Consider the following 18,437-nt stretch of genomic DNA (forward strand, 5'->3'; position numbering starts at 1 on the left):
AGGGGAGGGCGTCACACCTTGTCTACGGACGTAGCCGCCCGGAGCAGCAGACCGCGGGCAGTGGCCAGCGTCCCTCTGAAGGAGACTTGCCATGGCTGAGTGGGGGCTTGTCCACAGTGGGTGTGGCCAGCAGCTTCCAGACTTTTCAAGGGCCAACTGCACCAGGGAGAGACTGGGGGGGACAGGCCCCAGCAGAGAGGATAGGGCAGGGGCACCCCGTACCCCCAGGCACAGGAGGCTGCTCAGCTCTCACGGGCCGGTGCTGTGGACTAGACCCCGACCTCAGGGCCTCGGTGTCCTCTCTGCCAAGGGTCAGGGCCTGGGGTTGCACTGACGCGGGACAGTCTCGCGACGGCAGCGGGCGGCCCGGACTCGGGGGTCTGTGCTGTGCTGCCGACGGTGGGGTCCAGACACCGTGCCCGTGGGCAGCCCGCCGTGGCCTCCGTGCTGCCGCCTGGCTCTGGGCGCTCTCCCTCGGCCTCGCGTGCTGACGGGGACACCGGTATCTGGGGGAGCCTCGAGCCCCAGTGCCTGAGGCGGGGCTTGACCCTGAGACAGCCTCTAGCCCGGGGTCAGGGTGCGCCTGGCCTGCCAGCCGAGGGCCCTTTCTGGGGTCCACCCCAGCTCTGGCTCGGCCCCTTTGCAGGGTCTGGCCCAGGCTCGCCTGCCTCTCCCGCCTCCCCCTCGGAGCCCCGGGGCCCAGCCCTTGTGACATCACCCGGCGCAGCCCGTCTCCAGGGGCCCCCCTCCCGCCGGCCCCTCCATTCTCTCCGCGCTGCCGCTGCCCTGGGGCCTGGCTGGCCTGCAGGGGCCCAGACAGCCCGGCCGAGGAGCGCCCGCCAGCCTGGACGATGGCCGGTGAGAGGGCGGGTCACGGCGGCCGCCCTGGGCGTGGCTTTGGGGGCGACAGAAACACGGGGTTCCGGCCTCAGGCTGGGACCCCCCTGCGAGGTGAGAAGCTGGGCTGGGTGCCGCGGCTGAGGCGGTGACTTTGGTGTTTACAAAAGTGTGGGAAGAGCCGACCCCAGCGATGACCGGGCTCCCCGGAGACCCGCGGCCTGAGGCCAGGACCCCACCTGCCTGCCCGGCCTGGCGGGATGCTCCTCACCTCCGGCCCCTCCGCTGAGCCCCCAGCCACGGGCCTCCCGGGCTGCCTTCCGTTCCCCGCGGGGCGCACGCTTGGGGCCAAGGCTTTTGAGGGGTGCCCTGTGGCCAGAGGTTGACCCCTCCCCCTTCCAGGCCCTCCCGGCCCCTTTTCTCACGTGAGGGCAGGGACTGGCTGGAGGTGCAGGGTCAGGCTCTTGCATCAGAAATGGGGGCGGCCTCCCACTGTGCAGCAGCATCCCACCCCCCAGCAGCTCCTGACACCGCCCTCTGGCCGCCCCCACCGGCCTCGCCCCAGCCTGAGTGTCAGGGGAGCCCGTCCCCTCGCATGGAATGTTTTCCTGCAGCTTATGTGACTCAGTGGGGCTCCTGGTGACCCCTGCACCCCCACCCCCGCAGCCTCGTGGGCGGGAGAGCGGTCAGGCCGGCAGCTTGCGTCCTGCATAGACCTGCTTCATCGCCTGGAAGGCAGGGAACAGCCAGCAGAGCTGGGGGGCCCTCCCCAGCCCTCCTCAGCCCTCCCCGGCCCTCCCCGGCCCTCCCTGGCCCTCCCCGGCACTCCCCGGCCCTCCCTGGCCCTCCCTGGCCCTCCCGGCCACCTTTGCCAGCTGGTGGTGGCCCAGGCTTAACCTGGTCTGGCCGCTGGCCCGCGCCCCCGAGGCTGCTGCGCTGCTGCCCTTTGGCACTGGTGGGAACTACTGGCCCTGGCACCACCTGCAAGGCCAGCCCGTAGGACGCAGTGTAGGGGCGTGAGCATCCTGGGGGGCGGGGGCCCCGAGTGTGTTCCTGCTTTAGTTTGCGTGGCTGGCACTCTTGGAGATGAATAAACACATGATTACCAGAAGGCCTCCTGGCGGGCGAGGGGTGCGGGCGTGTCTCCTCTCAGAGCGGGCACCCCCGCACGGTCCTTCCCGGGAGAGGCTGTGCCCCCGGGCCCCAGAGCCCTCACCTGAAAAAATCCTGCTGGAAAGACATATGTGGGGCGGCAGCTTTGGCTCCCTGCACGGGCTGTGGACAGCTCGCGAGGAGGGGCTCAGGGGCCGGCGCACAGCAGGTCCACAGTGGCTGGAAGGGAAGGCGCTGGCTGGGCAGCGGGGCTGAGGGCGTCCTTGAGGCGGGAGGTCACTGGACACGTCTGTGGCCTTCGGGGCAGCCCTCCAGAGTGAAAGTCCCTTCGGGGTGGGCAGGAGAGAGCCGGGGCTAGCGCCCCGTGCCCTGGGTGTTCTAGACACTGTCAGGGAGCTTCCTGCTCCTGTGCGATCTGCCCGGGGCCTGAAGCCTCTCACAGAGTCTGGTGGTTTTCCCTTGATGTCCACGTGACGCCCAGCTGCAGGGGGCTTGGCCGGCGAGGGAGGCGCAGGAGTGACTCCCGCCAGCTGGGGGGTGGACAGGCCTCATCCCCAGAGAAGCCGCAGGTGGGGCAGGGAGCGGAAGCAGCAGGAGACTTTTCTGCCCCAAAGTAAATTCATTTCTGCCGATAAAGACAGAGGTTCTCGAGGGCTAGATTTCACTTGGGGGCGCAACGCCGGCCCTGTCACAGGTGGCGCCGTCGTGGGGGCGAGCCGTGGGCCTGGGTGGCCGCCGTACCCGGCTGGGGCTGCCCCTCTGCCTGGGCTCCGGCTGGCGGGCGCTGAGGCACTGACCACAGCTGCGGGACAGCTTCCAAGTCACTGACTTGGACATGAATACAAAACCCGGAGCGTGGAGACGGACACCCGCACGGAGGCCTGGACAGGCCCCTCTGGCTCCCCCTGCTCTAAGCTGCCTCGGGCACCTGCCGCGGGGGGTCGGTCACCGGGGCCCACGAGAAGACCAGAGAAAAGGGCAGAGGCCGGGAGGCCCTGCTTCGTTCCAGGCCAGCTGGGGCGGGTGGTTAGCAGTGCGGCCCCCCCATCAGAAGGACAGGAGGAACCTGTGGGATGGACAGACCCGAGTGCTGATGGTCCCTCGAGTTCCTTGCCACACCTGCCACAGTGGGTGCGGCTCTTGGGAGGCCCCGCCATGCCCCCTCTGCCTCTCCCTGCTGAGCCTGCCCGAGGAGGGCGGTGCTGGCGGCCGGTGTGGACCGGGCAGGGGCTCAGCTGTAGTGAGGGGGATGCTGCCCGAGCCGTGAGCCCCGCGGGCCTGCCCCCATCTGCGCCCTGACTCCCCAGGCCAGGCGCGACCCCTCAGTAAGACACCTCACGCCATGGCTACGGGGTGCGTGTGTCTCATCCCCACCCCCAGACGGGCGCCGCCCCGTCTCAGCCTGTGGAGCTCAGCCTCGGGCCCGGGGACGCTCCCGGGGGGCCACGCCTGTGCGGGTCTGGGGTCTCGCTCGCGTCTTGCCCTCCTCACCAGGGGCTGACGGGCCTGCCGTTCTCCCAGGAACCGCGGCGGACGCGCCCAAGGAGGGGAAGCGGGCCAGGACCCCAGACTTCACCAGGCTGATTGACATGGCCTCTGAGTCCGTGGGAGGAAGGGTGAGTGTGCTCGGGACAGAGACGGGGACACCCCAGGGGGGCAGGGACGGGGCCGCCCCCCAGGGGCAGGGACGGGGACACCCCACGTGGCTGGCTCAGGACCTGCCAGTCTCAGGCTCTGGCCCCGGCCCTGGGACCGGATCGCCTTCCCCCAGACAGGCCGGCGCGCGTCCGAGTCAGCGCTGGCTCCCGCGGCCACGGGGGCCGAGGACAGGGCGTGGACACTGCGTGGGCAGACATGGTCTGGACGCCCGCAGCCTCCCCGCGTGCTGCTCGGGGCTGGCCCCCTGACGCCCTCGCTGGTCTCGCGGCGCCTCCTGGGGGTGGAAAAGCAGCTTCTTAACGTGTGGTTTTCTGTCTTTATTTGTCACAGGTTTTATTTTCAACAGATGACTTTTTTGCTCCCGCGGAGAACCTGATCAAGGTGAGGCCACGTCTGATGTGGGTGCCGCTGGCGTGGCCGCGCCGTTCCTGCGTGTGCCCGAGGTCGGGCGGGCCTGGGGGCTGTGCCAGTGATGGGCCTCAGACATGGAGCCCGCAGCCTGCCAGCTCTGCAGACCGGCCTCAGGCCCTTTGGGGCGTCTTGTGGGTGGTGCGTGTCTCAGCGCCAGCCGGGCTGGGGCTGGGCGCCGTCTCTGGGCGGGCAGGCAGGTGCCCAGCTGACTCAGGCCGCAAGTGTCTGCTGCAGCTATGCAGCCCGGGCGCTCCGTCTGCCGGCCGCATCCCTCTCCAGGGCTGCAGGGGCCCCCTCGCCTGGCCTGCCCCCCAGGGCCGCTGCCCTGCGGTCGCTGCCCAGCTCCTTGGCAGTTTCTGCCCCTCAGCCTGCGCCTGGAACCCACGTGCGCTGGGGGCTGGGGCACCACCTCCGCCTTCGCTGCGGCCGTCTCGCAGCCGTGACCCTTGCAGGGCCCTGCCCGGGGGCTTTGTCCTTGCGCAGGGCCCTTGGCTTTTACTTCTTTTCTCCAAGGACATGTTTGTCCTCTGCACAGCAGCCTGCTGGGGCAAGGGCTGAGCTGGGCCTTGCTCCAGCGGCCAGGGGTCGGGCCCCGCTCTCCTTCTGGCTGTTCTCCCTCTCATGCGGGACCAAGCGTGCGTCCATCTTTTCTGAGTTTCTCTGGACACTTCAGTTCCCATCCTCACTCACAGCCGTGGGCGCTGCGGGTGGGGGGTGCCCGTGAGGTGGGCCTGGCTCCGGCTGGCAGGGCTGGCCCCAAGCCGGCAGCCCACGAGAAGCGCAGCCTGTCTTGAGGGACGATGAGGAGCAGAGTGAGCCCCTGACTGGGGCGCTCATCTGTGCAGGGGGCGGGGGGGGGCAGCCCGTCCCTGCCCGGGACGCCCAGGAGCCCTGTTGGCACGACCCCGCCGCCCTTTGGGGGCAGAAGCGCCTGTTCTGGAAGCCCAGGCTCCCGTGTGAGCGATACTCGCCACCTTGTCTCCGTGCTGCAGAGCGGCGGCCCGCGGCTGGAGGAGGGCGAGTACACGGAGTTCGGGCGGCGGATGGACGGCTGGGAGACCAGGAGGAGGCGGGTCCCAGGTGAGCCTGCGGGGCGGCCCCGCTGTGTCCGGGGGCAGGCTGGCCCGGTGCGTCCAGGAAGGGGCTGGCCCGGTCATCTGTCACTAAGGCGGACGCAAGCCCTTTGTTGGGAAATGAGAACAGAGGGGCGCTGAGGGCGGCGGGGACAGCACCGGGCAGGTCCTGGCCAGTCGCCTTCTGTGGTCTTCGCCGCAGCACAGAGTAGGTGCCTCACTCGCTTAGTGGGGCCACATCACCGGAACCCAGCCGAGGGCCCCCTCACCGCAGGCGCCGCCAGCCCTCGGGTGCCTCCGTGGTGCCCCAGACAGCGCCGGACTCTGGCCTGGCGCCGCCGCGCAGGGAGCGGGAGCTGCAGCTTTGGAGTCCAGGCGTCGGCAGACATGGGGAGGCGTCGGGGGGGCCCTAGCAGAAATGCCCAGCCCCGCTGTGTCATGTTGTCGGGAGGTGGCGCCCGCAGCCACAACTGAACTCTTGGAGGCCCGTACCCCAGCTCCCATCGCCAGGGCGGAGGCCCAGGGCCCAGGCGCCTGCCGAGGGCAGCGGGTCTCTGAGCCTGAGCACAGCCCAGCAGACCTGAGGGGTCTGGGGGGCCGCAACTGCTCCCCGAGCTGTGTCCAGCTGCCTTGACTGCTCTAATGGGGTCTCCTATCATGTGCGCCCAGGTCACGACTGGTGCGTCATCCAGCTGGGGATCCCCGGGATCATCAGGGGCTTCGACGTGGACATCTCTTACTTCACCGGAGACTATGCCCCGCGGGTGTCCATTCAAGCCGCGAACCTGGAAGCAGGTGCCTTGGGTTCCGCGGGCCCAGAGAGGCGGGCAGGGCAGGTCCCTTCCACCCCGGAGCGGGCTGGCCACAGGGCGTGGCTGGGTGTTTGCTTGTGTTGTGACCTGGGCCGTGTGGGTTCACGTCATTCTGCCCGCTCTTCACGCCGCGCGGGCTGTGCCTCCGGGATGTGAGCAGCTGCCGGGAGGGCCCCTGGGCCTGTGGAGTCAGGTCTGGGGCTGGCAGGCGGCGTCGGCACCAGCTCTGCTCAGGGCGTCCCTGAGCCACATCCCGCAGCAGCCACGGGGTGCATGCAGGGCCCGTCTGTGTCTGGGGAGTTGGCCGCGCGGCCGCCAGTCTCCCCCGCCGCGCCCGTGTGTCTTTGGCGCCGCCGGCTGCTGGGCGCCAACTCTTTAAGGAGCACCACTGGGGCAGGCACAGGCCTGGCTGGTGCCCTGGGGCTGGCAGGGAGGCACAGCGCTGGGCGCGGCCCTGCTCCCGGCGGACAGCAGGCTCTGGGGGGCTGTGGGTATTGCTTTACAGGCAGGAGTGCCAGGGACGGGGCGGCCACCTCCTGTCTCTGAGGACGCCCCGGGGCGCAGTGTTTCTGGCGCTGCCTGGCCAGCAGCCCCATCTCCCCACCTAGCTCTGGGAAGCGCGAGAGCTGGGCCGAGCTGGAGTTTGACTCGACTTGGGATCGACGCTGGTATTTTGGCGCGCGCATGAGCTATCAAGTGTGATCGTCTGCAGTTGCTGGTAGTGTTTTAAATACTGCACAGATTCAGGCGTGGCTGTCACCTGGCCACCCTGCGCCCGGCGCAGCAACGGTCTCCCCAGCGTGCACCCCGGGGCGAAGTCACTGGTCCCAAAGGCCCCCACCCTCCATGGCCCCTCTCCGCAGATAAACAGCCGGAAATCCCAAAGAGGGAGGCCAGGACAGGCACCGCGGCCAGCCCGGAGGAGTTTGAGGCCATCGCCAAGGTACGTCAGAAAGGGCCAGGCATGTCACATGGGAGCAGGGGAGGAGGCTGCCCAGCCTGGCGCTGGCCTTTCTGGGCACAGTCCACCCCGCAGCTCACCCCTCTCCCAGCGCCGCCCCGGTGTCCAGGGACCCCCAGGCCTGGGGCAGGGCCACGCCTGCTGCAGGGCAGGCCTCTGAGCAGGGCCCCCGCGGGCGGCGGCTGGCAAGTGAGGTAAATGCAGGACCTGACCGTGACGCTTAGGCTACCTTTCCGCAACTGGCCAAGGTGACTTGGTGCAGGCGGGTTTGATGGGACAGCCGGGCGGTGCTGGGTGCCCTCGGACGCTCACCTCTTCATCAGCTTCTGGGCCACACGCCTGGTGGGGGCCATGCTGCGGAATAAAATGCCAACCGGGAGGGCTGCTGACTGGCGAGGCACTGGCCTGGAGGCTGGCCGCGAGGGCTGCTCGCGCCAGTCCCCGGCCCTTCCTGGCCACCAGCTGCCGCCACACCCCGGTGGCTGTTTTGATCAGCGTGGGAAAAGGCCTTTATTCTGTTTACTGTTAAACGTGCACTCGGTCTTTGTGCCCATTTTTTGCTTTTATCCCTGCACCTCCCCGGACTGGGCGCCGCCCCTGGGCACTCGGGGGTGCTCACTCCGCCCGGTGCTGCGTTTTGAATTTATCGCAGCTCAAGTCGGACGGGTGGGACCACCTGGTCCCCATGGTGGAGCTCGCCCCGGGGAGGCCCGCCGCCGGCCACAACTACTTCGCAGTCGCCGCGCAGCAGAGGTCGACCCACGTGAGGCTGAACATCTTCCCGGGTGAGTCTCCGCCCCTGGGGCCCCTCCGGCTCCCGCGGCTCGTGTCTGCAGGTTCAGAACACGGAGAGGGAAAGTGTCTTTCCTTCGCAGTCCCCGCGGCCTCTGGCCCCGTGGGGTCACTTGCCCTTTGTGCGTGGAATTCTGTTTCAACCCCCCGTCCGTAGGTGGCCGCCCAGAGCCGTCAGGCAGGTTGGCTGCGGTGGCTCCGGCTGTGCTAGCTGGGTCCTGGGGACACCCTCCCCACGGGCATCCTCGTGGGTGAGTGGGTTGCGTGGGGCCCAGCCTGTGGAGCAGGCAGTCACCCGCCCAGGAGGCCTCTCGCTCACGTGGGCAGCAGGTCCCCGTGTGTGTGTGACCGCACAGCATGTGGGCGCCCCTCGCCCCACCATCTTAGGACATTCTCATCACCCCCAGAGAGGCCTGGCCCTTTAGCCCTCTCCCTCCACGGACCTCCCTCCAAGAGACCGGACTTTGCTGGGCGCTCCGGTGGGCAGGATCGTGCGGCAGCCCTGACACATCCACTCGTGTTTCCAGGCTGTCCTGTGCGGGGCGGGCGTCAGCGCTTCACCCCTCCTTGGCTGAGCGCGGCCCCGTGCAGGAGCAGGGCGCCCTGTGCTCGCAGTGCACGTTGGTCACTCCCACTTGTGGGCTGCTTATGAGTGTTGTGGCTCTACCTGTTGCTGTGCAAGCGCTTGTGACTCGTCCCCTCCCCCCGGATGTCTCTCTCCCCTTGCCTCTGCCTCTGTCTGTAGTGAGGGCTGGGACTGCGGGGCCACAGTGGACTCTTTTTTTTTTTTTAAAGATTTATTTATTTATTTATACATGCACTGGGCACAGTCAGAAGCGCGGGAGGGTGAGAGAATCCACCAGAGCCAGAGCGGGGAGCAGAGCAGGCAGAAGGACCGAAGGACACTGCTGAGGGGAGCAGCGGGCGGCAGGAGAGGTCTGCGCGCCATGCGGGACCCTCCTCCGGTGGCCGGGGAGCAGCCGGGGATCGAACCGGCGCTGCAGAGGCCGCGGGCAGCTTTGCAACCCAGCGCTCAACCGCTGCGCCACCGGGGAGGCCCCACAGTGGACTCTTGTCCAAAACAACCGTCAGTTCTACTCTCCTGCCTTCAGTGGACGAAGGTTCTGATTTCTCCATTTCCTCCCTAGTTGTAACCAATTTGCTTCAGCTGCGCTTTCCTGCTCCGTCCCCTCCCCCGCGGGCTCGCTGCCCGGCACCTCCTCGGAGTGGCCGGTCCAGCTGATCACTGTCCTCCCTGTCCTTGCTCGTGCAGCGTCTCTGCCCTGGACTCTCGGTCCGTCAGGTCCCTGGCGGCCTGTCCTCAGGCCCACCTTTCTCCGCTGGCGCAGACCTGTCGCTGCCTGGGGCGCTCCCACTGTGGCCGGCGTCCTTCTCGGCCAGATTTCCTGCCGCTGGGCCGTGGCTCTGCCCGGCCTTGCTCTCGTGCCTTTCACGCTTCCCCGCGGCCTCCCCTCCCGCAGCGATCTGCGCACATTGTCAGCGGACACTTGGGATCTGCAGGGGCAGCAGCTCTCGCAGGCGGCCTCTGCTTCTGGCTGCTCCGCGCAGGGGCCGGCGCTCCTGTCCCGGCCGGCTCCTGATGTGTGTTCGGAGCCCGACGTTTCCGATGCGAGTGGCGGCCACGCTGGCGCAGGGCCCCTCCGGGCTTGTTCCGGCACTCGTGTCACTGCTAGCTGTGCCGTTTCAGGGAGGCGGCTTCGCCTGGTGGCTCCGAGGGGAGGCACGCACCGGGGTGCCCCGGTGACCCTGGGGGGCTGGTGTCCCCCACTGCCTCTCCCTGATCACATCACAATTAACTGCACTAATTGCCATCTGATTGCTTTTCAACAGCGCCTTGGGCATAAGTTGCTCCATATACCAATCTAATTAAGCAGTTCCTTTGAAGTAAGTTTCTGAGGTTAGTGTGTGAGCTTTATTTTCACATCCTGGAAAAGCCCAGCCCTGCTGGCGGCCTGTCTAGCTGCGGGAGTGTCGCCTGAGCCTGGTGCCTGGCAGGGGGGTTGGGAGGTGGGGGAGGGGCCGGCTTCCGTGGGGTCGCCCTCGGCATTCCGGGGGGGCGCTTCCTGCTTCTGGCACTCTGCGCTGTGGCACAAGCCCCCCTCCCAGTGTTCCGGGGTGATGGGGGGGGTGGGGTGGGGGCGCTGCTCCCAGCCCAGCCTACCAATCGCCCCGCGCACCCCGTCTGTGCCAGTGCCGCTGCAAGTCTGTCCAAAAGGGTCGGCGGCCGCTGTCCCCCGGATGTTTCCTGCTCGCTCAGTCTCACCACCTTTCCGTGTAAGCATCCGTGGGGCTGGTCTCAGTGGGATGCTCTTAATGACCCCCAGCTTCTCTACGAAAGCTTGGCTTCCACCTTCTAGAAAGTTCTAACAAGTCAGAGCCAGGTGACGGGCCCTCGGCAGCTCTGCCTTCCCGGCGCTGGGCCTGGAGAGCGCTCACCTGCCCCGTCTCTGGACGACACAAGCCCTGGAGTGGGCCTGAGTGGGACCCGGCACTACTGACTCAGGCGCCTGGGGGTCCCTGAAGGAGCCCCAGGCCCTTTGACCTTCCTGCACTATAAACCCACAAAAGCACGAGCGCCAGTGACAGGCTGGGCGCTGGGTGGACGCCCGTAGGGGCAGGAACTGTGCGCTGAGCAGGTTTTCTGACCCAGCAGACCGGGTAAAGGAGGAGTCAGAGGCCTCAGTGGCTTTTGTGGGTCTTTTATTGGGATTTACCCGGCATAGGGCAGGCAGGGGTGCTGGGGGCCCAGAGGCTGGCAGGCCTTCCAGCCCCAGAACATCCTCACTCTATCTGGGCCCTCTGGCGTTCTCTCTGCTTCTCTTCTTCTCTCGGCTTCCGTTCATTCTGGGCCTCTGTTGGCGTCCCCGTGATGCCGCCTTATAAACGCAGTCTCTCAGCCCAGGTGCACCTGCTGCAGGTGCCGCCATCAGGCATGTGTTCAGGACCACGGGGCTCCCCCATCTATCCTAATGGCGGGAGGGCAGAAAAGCCTGATGCTTTTTCCTTCCCCTAATGCCACACAAATGTAGGGGCAGACAGCGGCTCTGACCTTCAAGGACTCTGTCCTGTTTCGGGAGACTGATATGAAAGCCTCAGACTGAAAAAGATGATTTCAAACTGGGATTAACCCTGTGGCGTAAAATGGCAGGGGGTGGGGTGGGGATGGTGACCCAGACCTGGGGTATCAGGCAGGCCAGGGAGCAGGAGGGGAAGCTTGAGGGGAGCAGGACAAGCCCTCTGAGGCGGCGGCACAGCTGTGGAGCCCTCAGAAGTGCAGTGGTCTCTGGGGAGGGGGGACTCGTCCAGCAGAGGGCGTGGCGCGCCGGGCCCGGGCCTTGGGGGATCTGGGAGCAGGGTGGCCCCGCAGAGGGCTTTCTGGCCTGTGGTCCCCAAGCAGTCACTTTCCCAAGTAAGAGATTACAGCGGCCTCTGTCCTCTGCAGACGGCGGCATCGCCCGCCTCCGAGTGTACGGCACCGGACACAAGGACTGGATGGCCACCGACTCCACGGAGCCTCTAGACCTGGTGGCCATCGCTTACGGGGGAGCCTGCGTGGGGTTCAGTGATGCCCACTTTGGGCACCCAAACAATATGATCGGTGAGGAGATGCCCCAGGGTGGTCATGTAGCAGTCTGGGCGCTGGCGGTAACCCTGGTCTGGCGTGGAGCACTGGGGAGAAGGCCCGGGTCCAAGCTTGGGGGCGTTATGACTCTCCAGATATTGGGGTTTGATGTTTACGACATAAAGATCAGTAGCGTTTTTCCTTCCTAACTGTGGCCTAAGCATTTATTATAAAAGGAAACGTACAATCGCTCGCCCTCACAGTTGGGCGGGAATCTGCCAGAACGCCGCCGCCAGGGAGAGCGGCCGCCTCGCGGCGCTCGGGGGCGCGGGCCTGTGGCCGCTCGTCCGTCCTCATTTAAAATCACATCACGCAATTGTTCTTTGCAGGAGTGGGCAAGGCCAAGTCCATGGCCGATGGCTGGGAGACTGCGCGAAGGCCGGACAGGCCCCCGATACTAGAGGCAAGGAGTTCCAAGCCTGCGGGTCAAGGTTTTCTAAACAGAGAAGCTCTAATTTTCCGTCTACACCTGGGAAGCTCTTCTCCCGGAGCGGAGCCTCGTCAGTGCCGTGCCGAGCGCTGGTCGCTTCCCCACATCTTGCAAATTTCCTGCTGTTTTATTTCAGTGCCAGGGCCCAGGAGGCCAGGGCTGGCCGCGGCGGCTGCGGCTCGCGGGGGTCGGCCCCTGTTATGCTTTCATGTGCCGGCCCGCGCCAGGCAGGCCCGTGGGGAAACCTGGGGAAACACCCATTTGCGCATTTTCAGTGCCTGCGCCCGGGCGGGGACATCGTGGACAGCTGGGCTCTGAGAGGAGCTGCGTTGCCTGCCCAGGGCCTCCCGGGGGATAAGGACGTGGGCAGAGCGCCTCCCCGCGCAGGCCCGGGACTCAGCCGCAAACCCCGGCTTGGGGTGCTTTTCCTGTCACTGGGCGTTTCCCCACGGAAACGAGTAACTCTGGCGGGTAGAGACGGCTGAGCCCAGGGGCCGCTGGTGCGGGTCTGGCCGAGGGACACGCACTCAAGGCCAAGCCGGCGTTGGGGGGTGGGGGGCTTGGGGGAAAAAGACCCTTTGGGGTATGACGTTCTCTGAGAATTCATGGGGGACACGGAAATCCCGTGTAAAGCCGACCAGTCCCCAGTGAGCCCAGACAGGCGTGGGGTGTCTCGGGGTGACAGCAAGGGGGCCATCGGCCCGGGAAGTGATGGCGGACCGGCTGAGGAGGCTCCCCCACAGGGGGCGTGCGAGAGTAGACAGGATGCCCCTGCCCCGCGGGCTCTGGGCGGTTTCTGCCAGCCCCGGCTGACCCCCCTTTCCCAAACCCCAGAGTGACGAGAAAGGGGTCCTCCTCTCTGAGGGCTGCGAGTGGGCAGTTTTCCGACTGGCGCACCCTGGAGTGATAACTCAGATTGAAATCGACACAAAACACTTCAAAGGTAACTCTAAGGCCGCTGGGGAAGTTGTCCTTGGCGTGACTGTGGGTGGGGCTGGGGGCAGTGGGCGGTGCCCGGAGGGGCTGGGGTGCAGGTAGCTCCCCTGGGCACTGTCTCTGTGGGAACGAGCCTCAGACATGCTCCTGGCTGGTCAGGGGACGGAGGAGGGGCGCCTCCCCACAGCGAGGTCCTGAGCAAATTGATTGGGGTGATGCCCGATTCCTCTCCAAGCTTCACTTTAAGTTAAGGTAGGGATCATTTTGAAAAATCACCCTCTTCAATTAGTGAAAAAATAGCTGAACAAGCAGCCCTGATATGCTGTACTCACTTTCTTGTAAAATACATACATGGTCATTAAGCTGAGAGCTCGAGAGGTTGTTCAGCACCTCTGCTTGTTGGGGAGTGTGGACGGCACTGGCCTGGCGTCTCGGGATGCGCAGCCCTGGGCAAGTGTGGCAGGTCAGGTCCATAGCTCAGAGGCCGGTGGCTAGACTTTTTTTTTTTTTTTTTAAAGATTTATTTATGTATTTATACAAGCACTGGGTACAGTCAGAAGCGCTGGAGGGTGAGAGAATTCACCAGAGCCAGAGCGGGGAGCAGAGCAGGCAGAAGGACCGAAGGACACTGCTGAGGGGAGCAGCGGGCGGCAGGAGAGGTCTGCGCGCCACGTGGGACCCTCGCTGGCGGCCGGGATTGAACCGGCACTGCAGAGGCTGCGGGCAGCTTCGCAGCCCAGCACTTAACCCCTGCGCCACCAGGGGAGGCCCTGGCTAGCCGTTTTGTGAATCAGCATGAACACTCAGTTATTAAAGGTTACACCTGGGGCCTCCCTGGGGACGCAGGGGTTAGGCCTCAGTGCTGTCAAGCTATCACCAGCTACTGCGGCCTGAGTTTGATCCCCAGCCAGGGAGCTGACCCATGGGTGCAGCTGACCTCTCCTGTCTCCCTGCTGATCCCCTCAGCAGTGTATTTCCAGTGACCCTGCCTGCTCTGCTCCCCACTCTGTGTCTGGTGAGTCCTCTCACCCCCCGCATCTCTGGCCTGCACCCCGGCTCTTGCATGCATAAATAAGTAAAAATAAATCTTTGGGGAAAAAAATGACTTTTGAAAAAAAAAAAAAGCCTTACATCTGGGCACCAAGTACATATTTACATTTACGAAGAGGTTGCTCATCAGTGGCCGTGAACTTGGATGCACCAGCTCAAGAAATGTGATCGTGGAAACTTCTGCTTGGAAGCCTGTTTCAGTCTGAGTGGCCGGCCGCTGTCTGCGCCTTCTGCACGGCTGCTGAGCGCCTCCACAGAGTCAGGAGAGGTGTCGCTGCCTCGGTGGTGCAGGCTGCTTTTCTAGGAGTGTCTGGAACCCATGGTCATCCGCAAGGATAGTTCAAAATTGCTCATTTTTCTGGGGACTAGTTCAGATAAATAGGCAGCCACCTGTCAGCCCAGGTCACCGGCGCCCCAGACACCAGAGTTTCAGGTGTGTTGCCGTCGGCTCCTCAGAAGTGAGGGGTAAGCCAGGATCCACGTCTAATACCATATGTGCAGAGCTGGACAAGCACGTGATGGCCTCCTCCAGCATTCTTTGGATTCCAAGCACATCCCTTTGGGGTGTCCCAAGTGTGCCCCCCTGCTCCGGCCCACTGTTTGGAGCGATGAGCTGCAAGGTTCCCAGGAGGGGCCTCTGGCCCACAGGCACGGTCCCCACAGACTTCCGAGGAGAGCCACTGAGCCTGGAGATGGTCACCCAGGGAGCCCAGAGACATGCTGGGGGGGTGGCACGCTCTGTGGGTGCGGTTGCTGGTTAACCCCCCCAGTGCTTCTTTGCCTCACTGTCAGCGTTACAGGGTTGACACAGCTGCCGGTCTCATGATGGTTTCAGATGAGCCACACAGCAACACGTGAGTAATTAAATCTGCAATCCAGGAGGTTCGTCAGATACGCTCAACCTCCAAACAGCTGCCGCCCCCCAACCCAGCCGGCCGAGCCCACGGGACTGCCGCGCCCGGCGCCTCCAAACCTCGGGCTCCCCAGCGGCCTGGTCCACAGGCGGCCTCTTCTCACACGTCAGGCCTTGCTCGTGAGGCTGCTCCAGAGAGAACCGTGATTGTTTTCTGCTGTTTTCGATCTGGTCTCAACGAGAGTCTGCTGAGCTCGAACGGGTCGTGGAACCTACTCTTTGTCCTGTCCAAACAGGCAATTCTCCGGACAGCTGTCAGCTGGACGGCTGCGTCTTGACGACTCAGGAAGAGGAAGACATGATCAAGCAGAACTGGGACCTCCCTGGCCACAGGTGGAAGCCGCTGCTCCCGCACACCAAGGTCAGTGGCGGCGTCCCTAGGGCCTGCCCCCGTCTGCCCCCCGAGACTGCTGTCATTCCAAACCTCCTCAGCGTAACAGCAAAACGGCTTTCAGAGGCTGAACCGGGCATTTATAAGCTATAAGGCAGGTTCAGTTTTTGCCATGTCAGCAAATTTTGTCTTGCAGCATCAGGTGCAAATAACGCCCGTGTGCAGACAGTGTGTGTGCAGGCTGCTGGCTGTCCGCAAGGGGCGGCGGGCCTGTTCAGAGCCGCAGTGGCGAGGCCACCTGTGGGTCGGGCAGACGGCCCAGCGGCCGACTGTGACCGAGCAGGAGGGGGGCCCTGCGGGTGCAGGGGGCTGTCCCCAGGGCTGGCGTCCCCAGGGCTGGCGTCCCCAGGGCTGGCGTCCCCAGGGCTGGCTTCCGCGCTGGCACTGGGTCGTGCAGTGAACAAACCCAGAATCAACACCCCAGGACCTGCGCGCTCAGCCAGGCCCCCCCTCTCTGGGAGGCTGCTCCTCGCTGGGTGGCGAACCCGTTTCCTTCCTCAGCGAGACGAGGTCCTTGCTGGCGACCTCCGCGGCCCTGGGGGCGCCCCCGCTTTCCTCTGAGGGCTAGCTCGTCCCATTTATTGGCATAGACTCGTCCTGCACTTAGCTCCATGTAACACCCGCACAGGCCGCAGGGGTGGCCACTCGGGCCCTCGCGGTCGCCAGTGCCGGGGTCTCCCGCCGCCCGGCCGCGCGCCCCTCGGGAGCTGCCCGCCCGCTGCCCGCCGGCCGCCCTCTCCGGCTCGCGGTCGGCGGGTCTCGGGAGCTCGTGGTCCTCGGGCCGCGGCGCGCTGGCCGCCCGTGCCCGCCCGTGCCCGCCCCACGCGCCCTGTCTTGCAGCTGTCCCCCGACGCCAGCCACGCGTTCGCCAGCCTGACGGCCGAGCTGCAGGACGTGGTCACCCACGCGCGCCTGACCATCCGGCCCGACGGCGGCGTGGGCCGCCTGCGCCTGCGGGGCTTCCCCAGCTCGCTGTGCCTGCTGCGCCCGCGCGCGCGCCCCGGGCTGCGCTTCTCCGTCAAGGCGGGGTTCCGGGGCAGCCTCTAGGCGCGCCCCGGGGGTGCCGGGCACCGCCTGCGCCTTCCCGGCCAGTCAATAAAGAGTGACCCGCGGCCCGGAGCCTTGGCGTTGCTGAGCAGGGGCGCGGGGCCGCGGGGGCCGCGGGGGGCGCGGGGGGCTCGTGGGGCCTGGGGGGCTCGGGGCTGCGGGGGGGGGGCGCGGGGACCGCGGGGGGTCTTGGGGCCGCGGGGAGCCGCGGGGGTTCTCGGGGCCCGCAGGGAGCCGCGGGGGGGCGTGCGGGGGGCGCGGGGGGCGCGGGGCGCCTTGTCTCCCGGGGCGCCACTGCTGTGTCAACGCCCTGGATATGGGCGCCCACCCGCCCGCCCCTGTCCTGCGCCCGCGTGGTCCTGGGAAGCCCCGGCCGAGGACCGCCCTCAGCCACCCCTGCTCCCCAGGCCACAGCCCGCTGGACCCGAGCCCCCCAGGAAGGCGAGTTCGGGCAGGCCCCGCGGCCCCAGGCGGGGAGTGGAGGCGGGTGTCGGGGCCCTGCACCCCGCTTCCTCTCCCTCGGCCCCCACGACGCCCTGCCGGCCGGCCGGGCTCTGCGTCGCCGCCTCCCTGGGGCGGTCACAATGGCGGGGCGCGCGTCAGCGCGGGCGGGAGCGGGAGCGGGGTGCGGGGTGCCCCCCGGCGGGCGCAGCGGCGGAGCGGCCCGGCGGGGTGTGGGCGGCGGGTCCCCGCGGCCGGCATGGGCGCGCGCGGGCCCCACGTGCTGGTGGACACCACGCCCGCCAGGACCATCCTGGTGTACCGCAACGGGGACCCGTTCTTCGCGGGCCGCAAGTTCGTGCTGTCGCGCCGCCGCGTGGCGTCCTTCGAGGCGCTGCTGGAGCAGCTCACGGAGCAGGTGGCCGTGCCCTGCGGGGTGCGGCGCCTCTTCACGCCGGCGCACGGGCACCTGGTGCGCGAGCTGGACGCGCTGCAGGCGGGCGGCAAGTATGTGGCCGCCGGGCGCGAGCGCTTCAAGAAACTCGAGTAAGTGGGGCCGCCTGGGGGCGCGGAGGCCGGGCACCCCCTCCCGACGGGGCGCGCGAGGCCGGGGCCCCTCCACCGCCCGCCGCCCGCCTCCTCCCCAGAGGCCCGGGCCCTGCCCGAGCCCTGCGCGCCGGGGACGCCCGCGGCCCGTGGTGAAGCCGCTCGCTCCGCGCGGGGCGGCCTCTCCGCTGCTCCCCGAGGGGCTTCGCCAGGGGCCTGCGGCGGGGGCCCCGAACTCGCGCCTTGGCTGGCTGAGCACAAACAGCGCGGCCACCGGGTGAAGCTGGCACGTTTCTGTGAGCAGGTGAGGAGGGCCGCGCACCGGGGGCTCTTTCTGCTCCAGGGGCCAGGCTTCGGCGCGCGCCTCCTGGCGCCGCTTCTGAGAGCCCCCGGCGCTGGCTGAGGCGTCTGGACCCAGACAGGCTCCGACTGTTACCCCGATGCTCGCTTCCCAGCCTCAGCCAAGGTGGGGCACCCGCTCACCCCCCCTCCCCTTGGCTGCTGCGAACACACGCGGGTGTGCCTGTGAGGCTCAGCGTGGAGAGATGTCGGATTCCATTTCCTCGAGTTTTAGCTCAATGAAGTATGAAATCGGAATCCAGGCTTCGGTGAATTAAGCTCTGAAGCTCGCCTGGCTGGGCCTCTGCGCTCTCGGAGCGGGCGCCGGCTGGGCGTGCACGCCGCCACTCCGCGCCAACGAGCAGCTAAAATTAATTTTCAGCAGCAAATAATCTCCTAATTGTGCCACCAGCAAATGAGCTGTGAGGTGAAGCCTGCTGATGGGTTCACACCTCAGGGTCCCCCATGCTGACGGCGGCAGGCCGGGCCTCGGAAGAGACAAACACCAAAAATGCACCCCAAATCTGGCATAGCTTACACATGCCTGTGTTGCCAGGGGCAAACACATTTGAGGTGAAGAACGTAATTTTTTTTCTCTATAAAACAAAATTGCACACTAATCATTACTTTTCAGAAAAGACAAATATCCTGCAAAGGCGAGGGTTACTGATTTCTTTTGTGGAGAGCCGCAGCACCACCAACTACCTGGGCTTGGGGGGTGTGTGTGTGTGTGCACGTGTGGGCATGTGTGCACACACATGTGCATGAGTCTCCCTGTGCGCGCATGTGTGCATGAGCTTGGAGACCCCAAGGAAATGGGGTTGTGGCGGGGGCATCGCCCCGCTCATGCATGGGTCTGTGGTGAGCTACAAGTGACTGTGCCTGTCACCCTCCTGTGTGCACCGGCCTTCGCCTGTTTGTGCCGAGGGCCAGTGGCACAGGAGGGCAGGTGGGGAGAGTAAGAGGCTGTGGCCTCCAAGCCGCAAGTCCCTGGCAAGGGGGTTCTGGCCGCCACTGCGTGGTGTCAGCAGGCTGCACAGCGC

The 18,437-nt window shown here is 66.3% G+C and overlaps 1 protein-coding gene across 1 annotated transcript; it reads left to right on the forward strand.

Annotated features, from left to right (window-relative positions):
- Positions 1-851: 851 nt before the first annotated feature.
- Positions 852-16,068, forward strand: ALLC (allantoicase; the record flags this gene model as incomplete). Its single annotated transcript, XM_084235992.1, has 12 exons — positions 852-858; positions 3,472-3,566; positions 3,940-3,990; positions 5,013-5,100; positions 5,763-5,888; positions 6,769-6,848; positions 7,519-7,651; positions 11,122-11,277; positions 11,631-11,704; positions 12,566-12,674; positions 14,867-14,991; positions 15,862-16,068. 12 exons carry the CDS (start codon positions 852-854, stop codon positions 16,066-16,068), a joined length of 1,251 nt encoding a protein of 416 aa, XP_084092118.1.
- Between the last annotated feature and the right edge of the window lie 2,369 nt (positions 16,069-18,437).

The sequence above is a fragment of the Talpa europaea genome (assembly GCF_964194135.1).
Source record: "Talpa europaea genome assembly, chromosome: 6".
NCBI classification, from domain to species: Eukaryota; Metazoa; Chordata; class Mammalia; order Eulipotyphla; family Talpidae; genus Talpa; species Talpa europaea.